Here is a 6,931-nt window from a genome sequence, read left to right as displayed (position 1 = left end):
TGGTGCACTGGGACGACCCAGAGGGAGAGTATGGGGGGGTGGGGGAGGGAGGAGGGTTCAGGATGGGGAGCACGGGTATACCTGTGGTGGATTCATTTCAATGTTTGGCAAAATAATACAATATTGTAAAGTTTAAAAATAAAATAAATTTTTTTTTAAAAAGTAAAATATGTCACTCTTAATAGTTTGATAAAATCTAATCTATTTTTATTTTTCTGTTTTGGTTTGCACTTCTTTGTTCTTTCTAAGAAAACTTGGCTACATTAGCATCACAAACAATTTCTCTTAGAAGTTTCATTATTTTAATGTTTATGCTTAGATATATAATCCCTTCTAAGTTAATTTCCTATATGAAAAGTTCTACATTGATTTCTTTACATGAGTATTTTCTGGCATTACTCAATGAAAAGATTTTTCTTTCTTCATTGAATTGTCTCACGCCTTTGTTGAAAATCAATTGACTACATCTATGTAGATTGAGACTTACTTTTAAGTTTTGTTAAACAGTTAGATAGTGGCATTTATTGATATCTAGTTTATCCTTAAGACTAAGCCATGTTTTTTTGCTTCTTTGTTGACCATCTCAAGTTTTCTATGATGTTTTCTGAATCTAGCTAGTTGGATCTCAAACATCTTCCAACTGCAAGTGAGTTATAGGAACTGTGTAACTTAAACTCCTCATAGGTCATTGTTTAATCTTGTAGAGTTTCATATTATGCCTAAGCATTTTAGTATGCAGCTCATTATGAAAAATTACCCATACTGATATTTCTGAAATTCTTCCTCTAAATTGACCCAACTCCTTGGTATTTTGTGCCACAAAGTATAGCTGCTTTAGCCTCCCAAAACTCATTTCACTGTCCTTAGCTCAGCAGTACTACTGTGCTTTCCTTGGATTCTTTCCATAAAATGGAAATAGTGTTACCTTGGATTTCCCAGGTGGTGCAATGGTCAAAGATCTGCCTGCCAATGCACGAGACACAAGAAACATGGGTTCAATCTCTGGGTCGGGAAGATTCCCTGCAATAGGAAATGGCAACCCACTCCAGTATTCTTGCCTGAAAAATTCCATGGATAGCGGAGCCTGGTGGGCTACAGTCCATGGGGTCTCAAAGAATTGGACATGACTGACTGAGCACACATTGTTTTACCTGCTGAAGTTATTATAGACAAGCTAATGAATAGATAATGATAGCTGCTTAATGAATGTTCAAAAAACTGCTATTAGTATTAGATTTGCAGTATGAAAAATGAGTAGAAAGGAAGGCTTAGTGTTATAGCCCTGCAGCCCTGTAGAGCTCAATTTAAATAATTCTTGCTCCTTAATATCTATCTCTTTCTCCACAGAAGTCAGATAAACACTGGAACAACAAGACTTCTTCTTTTTATTAGCCCATATCACACATACACCAGTTGAGAACCTTATATTTCTCATAATTAGAAATTTAAACAAAAAATCCATGATTTCTTCTCTCTTTACATAGAACAAAACTCTTGAGTTCTTCAGGAAGAGGAATATTCCTGGAAGGAATAGATGTCTAAGGGCAGTTTGACAAGTCTGAGACACACTGTTTTTGCTACTGGACGTGAAAATCATGCTACCCCTTATTAATGTTACAGCACCTTGTAATTACCCTCTCTTAGCCTTCTTTGTGTTCTGGAATTCTTTCTCTCTCCCTTTCTCTCTCTCTCTCCATCGTCCTCTCTAAATACTAAGTTATTTTCAGACAGAGGACAGTATAGTGTTTTAAACTTTCTAAGAATAAGGAAATCACCTGAAACAATTGCAAAATATCCACAGGCTCCATGTCAAATATTTCTAATTCAGAGTATCCTGAACAGAACCCAGCAATAGGCATCTTCACATGCATTTCAGAAGGCTCAAGTCTATGTGGTTCAAAAACTACTATTATCATGTTCTATGCCATCCTCATCTTTGTGAAGTCTTCCTTGTCAAAACAATTATCAAGTACCTGGAACATCATCAATATTTAAAATATACTGATTTAATAAATGAATTAGTGGTTGTATAGATGAATGTCACATTGAAAAATGTATGTAAGAGATGAATCTAGCAGATAGAGAAGTGTAGAAAAATAATTTGTGCTCTCTTAGAATGCAGACATAACTAAGACACATAAAACAGGAGAGATAGAGAAAATATTATCTGGCTTATTCTATTAGAAAACTTGAAGGAGAAAAAGGAGACTACATGAAATTTTTTTTTTAATGGCATTTACTTAATTCTTCAAAAGAGTCCATCTATATCCAGATTCTATAAGGCTAATTAATGATTAAGGGCTTATTAGCAAGTGAAAACTTGAGTCAAAATAAATTATATATGAAAAAAACATAGTATTCAAACTATATATCTCCTATATGAATCAAGTAAAGTAAATAATTATTTTGATTTATTCTTACAAGTTATATTAATGCCGAGAATCCAAAGGAGTAACTCCCTCAAAGGCATTTATCCCCTGGAGTACCCTAACTCTATAAGACCCAAGGATTTGCTGGAGCTTCTGCCATCAGGAACACAGAGCAGCTAAGACTGCATCTGTCCACTTAACTCTAGCTCAGCTAGAAAGCAGAGCTTTCTTTCATCTTTAAAGGCTAATCTTAGTGCCTAGATTTTCCTCCAGTCAGTTCTGGAAAAATATACTGCATGATGTTCTCACAAATTTCTCCATTTCTCTCCTTGTTTATACTTTGGTGGGATATACAGGATAAAGAAAACTGAGATTGTGCCAGAACTCTGTAAGTGCTTCATTTGTATTATAGCTGTAGGACAACTCTTTTCTTTTAGCAATATCATCTTTCCATCAAACTGTACAAATATACTGGGAATCAAAGAAAGATTCAAAGGCAGAAGGGCTGATGAGAACCATGCAAGTGCAGTGGGTCATAGGATCAGGATCCAGAGAGAAACACAGGGACAGAAACCATATGTGGAAGGCAGAGATCCAGCTGAAGAAAGTACAATCTGAATATGGAGAAAGACTAAAGTTAGAAAAATATTTAAAAATATAAAACAAAAGGGGCTTCCATGGTAACTCAGCTGGCAAATAATTCCCCTGCAATGGAGGAGACTCCAGTTTAATTCCTGGGACAGGAAGATCCCCTGGAGAAGGGATAGGCTACCCACTCCAATATTCTTGAGCTTCCCTGGTGGCTCAGATGGTAAAGAATCTGCCTGCAGTATGGGAGACCTGGGTTCAGTCCTTGGGTTGGGAAGATCCCCTGGAGGAGGGCATGGCAACCCATTCTTGTATTCTTGTCTGGAGAATCCCCATGGACAGAAGAGCCTGGCAGGTTGCAGTCCATGGGGTTGCAAAGAGTTAGACATGACTGAACAACTAAGCACATATGCACACAAAACAAAAATATTCCTAAAATGACTTAAGGTAGGAAAAATAATAAGGAAATGCCTGAAGAGCAGGACTGATATATACTTTAACAAAAAGGGAAAAAATGTATCTGCTGTATTGAAGGTGGAAGAATAAGAGTTAGGAGTAAATGGAAGTGTGAAAAATGCTGCCTGTGTGAGGATCACAGGGAGTAAAGAAGATATTGATCAATTTCCTACTCCAGTGGTGAATAAGCACACAGTACAAAATAAATATTGAAAATATTAAAAACAGGATTCTGGTTAATTAGAAGATACAGTCTTACAGTGGGTAGTTTAGGATATTTGGGATACAATCTCACCTCTGCTTTTAAGTAGCTGTGCAACATAGATCTTCACATTTTACTTTTTGGGGACTCCATTTCTTTATAATATGAAGGGGTTGAACTAGATACTAAGAGCTAGCACATCGAATACTAATGTCATTTAGAAACATAGCTGTGAACATTTGGTACTCACAAAAATGTTTTGTTTCTGCTATTATTATTACTGCCATTTCAGATGAAAACCTGAGGCACATTAAAGCAATTTCTACAAGGTCATAAATCTAGTAGGTGACAATCTAGGCAGTCTAGCTCCATAGCCTACACACTTCTGGCCTCACTATGCTTATATTCAAGCAAATGATCCCAGAAGAAACTGATAGAGAAGTAACTGCACACAGTAATCAAATCTCAGAACTACTCAACAAAGCCTTTTAGGAGATAAATATTAACATGGGGTTTTGAAGGACTGATGAACATTAATTGTGATGGTTAAAGAATTGTGAGAAAAGAAAAGCAATTTTTTATTGGTGAAGATAGAAATTTATTATGTGTGATGACTGTAGACTAGCTAAAGAGTGATAAAATGATAAAATCTGATAAAATGACATGAGATAGTGATTAGAACAGAGAATTCGAGATAATCATGGGGAAATAAGAGAACTAAGAACTTAAGAGGAAAATAAGACCCATAAAGGGATATGATAATTTTATTCCAATAACAAGAAGGCTGTCATTTTTTTTTTTTTAAAGAATGAATTTTCTTGTATCTTCAAAGAACAAATCAAGACCAAAGAGTGGAAGTTTTAAGGAGCCATAGTTCATCTCAGGGTAAGAAGAATGGACAATTAAGCCATCTAGCAAGAGAACAGTCTGCTTTGTGAGGTAATAGACTCCTTATAACTGGAACTTGACTACTGTGATTGGACAACTCATATTTATGTTAAAGGTTTATAGACTTAGGTGCAGATTAGGAAAGAAGATTCCTGTTCAGTTGCTCAGTCGTGTCTGACTCTTTGTGACCCCATGAACCGCAGCACACCAGGCCTCCCTGTCCATTACCAACTGCTGGAGTCCACCCAAACCCATGTCCATTGAGTCGGTGATGCCATCCAACCATCTCATCCTCTGTTGTCCCTTTCTCCTCCTGCCCTCAATCTTTCCCAGCATCAGGGTCTTTTCAAGTGAGTCACTAGTGTAAAGGTTTTAGAATTATGTTATTTCTGAATCAAATCACAGGTCTCCCACAGAAAATTGTGAGGCTTTTTCTGAGAACATTATGGAGGCATCAGAGATAGAGGAAGTGGTCAAGAGAGTGAAAGTGTCAGCCCAAGAATGGGCATGCTCTGAGCATGACTTGAGCTTTAGCTAGATTCTTAATCCCAAATTACCATGCACTCATGACAAGAGAAACCCCAATATATGAGATCATTCTAAGCCCATCTCAAAGATTTCACAACTAATCATGAGCAAATAAATCTCAACACTTTGGTATATGAAAGCAAGTGGTATTTATCTCAAGTATATGAGGGACTAGAGAGATGACTTTTCAATTGTTTTTTCTAGTTCATACTTTCATAAAATTACTTTGAAGATAGGTGATTTCCAGGACTGTCACTCTCATGTAGGTTAAGCAAATGGTTTAATCTTTTTGAAATTCAGTTTCCATAAACTCACAGGTTTAGATGAGATGACTTTAAGATCACCTCTTGATTTAACACATCATGTATGAAGCTTGTATGCCAATAAGAAGACAGAGAAATGGAAACAACTTCCAAAAATGAAAATAATGTCTTCAGATATTATTGAATTGGGGGTTTTCTTATCCCACTACTCCTCAAGCCTACTGCTTTCCCCTCACCCCTTGATCAATGTGCTTAACTTGTTTATTACTCATTTTATCAGATTAGTATTGTCAACTTTGTACAGAAACACAGACATGGTCTATTCCTGGGCATTCACTTTTGTCAAATTCATTCTGTTGCCTGTTGCAGAGTGTCTGAGTCTGATTTGCAGTGACCAATGAAAAGGCAGAACCAGAGCATGATCACCGAGTTCATCCTTATAGGCTTCTCAAACCTAGGGGATCTGCAGATCCTTCTCTTCTTTATCTTCCTCCTGGTCTACCTGACCACTCTGACGGCCAATGCCACCATCATGATAGTCATTCATCTGGATCGGGCTTTGCACACCCCTATGTACTTCTTTCTCTTTGTCCTCTCCTGTTCTGAAACGTGCTACACCTTGGTCATTGTACCAAAAATGCTGACCAACCTGCTTTCCACAGCTCCAACTATTTCATTATCTGGGTGTGTGGCCCAGCTCTATTTCTTTGTGGGCTTGGCTTGTACCAACTGTTTCCTAATTGCTGTAATGGGCTATGATCGCTATGTTGCCATCTGCAACCCTCTCAACTACACACTCATTGTCAGCAGAGCCACCTGCACACAGCTGGTTTTAGCCTCAAGCTTCTGTGGTTTCCTGATCTCTGTGGTTGTCAACGTCCTGGTGTTTAGTGTACCCTTCTGTTCCTCCAATCGGATCAACCACTTCTTCTGTGACATTTCCCCTGTCATAAAACTGGGCTGCACAGACACCAACCTGAAGGAGATGGTTATCTTCTTCCTCAGCATTCTGGTGTTGCTGGTTCCCTTAGTGCTTATCTTCATCTCCTATGTCTTCATTGTTTCCACCATCCTCAAGATTTCCTCAGTAGAGGGGCAGCGTAAGACCTTCGCCACCTGTGCCTCCCACCTCACAGTGGTCATTGTCCACTATGGTTGTGCTTCCTTTATCTACTTGAGGCCCACATCCCTGTACTCCTCAGATAAGGATCGGCTTGTGGCAGTGACCTATACAGTGATTACCCCACTACTTAACCCTCTTGTCTATACACTAAGAAACAAAGAAGTAAAGACAGCTCTGAAAAAGGTTCTCAGTAGGTACTTGCTTTCCAAAACTGTATGAGTTGCTAGGTAAGGAAAATTATATTCATGAAAGTATCCAGGATAAGATGCCAATAAACATAGTTTTTATTTAAAAAAGAAAACAAGGAAGAAGGTAGTGTTATTTTTATTGGAAAGACCTTTCTGTTTGCCCTCTATTCACTGTAGAGGCTGTACCATTTGGTCTCCAGAAAGTTATGTGAATGTGGCAACTTTCAAAGACTCAATCTATGTTATTATTGAACATTTAAAATGTCAGTTTTCTCATAAATACTATAAATACTGCATTATTTTTCTGAGAATTCCCAGTCTGTTAA

The 6,931-nt window shown here is 37.6% G+C and overlaps 1 protein-coding gene across 1 annotated transcript; it reads left to right on the top strand.

The window, feature by feature from the left end:
• Nucleotides 1-5,691: 5,691 nt before the first annotated feature.
• LOC104993591 (olfactory receptor 10T2-like) lies at nt 5,692-6,636 on the top strand. The gene has a single exon (XM_010846910.1). It carries the CDS (start codon nt 5,692-5,694, stop codon nt 6,634-6,636), a length of 945 nt encoding a protein of 314 aa, XP_010845212.1.
• The last annotated feature ends 295 nt before the right edge of the window (nt 6,637-6,931 follow it).

The sequence above is a fragment of the Bison bison genome, unplaced genomic scaffold (assembly GCF_000754665.1).
Source record: "Bison bison bison isolate TAMUID 2011002044 unplaced genomic scaffold, Bison_UMD1.0 scf7180017864240, whole genome shotgun sequence".
Taxonomy (NCBI): domain Eukaryota; kingdom Metazoa; phylum Chordata; class Mammalia; order Artiodactyla; family Bovidae; genus Bison; species Bison bison.
This window is presented reverse-complemented; position numbering and strand designations above follow the sequence as displayed.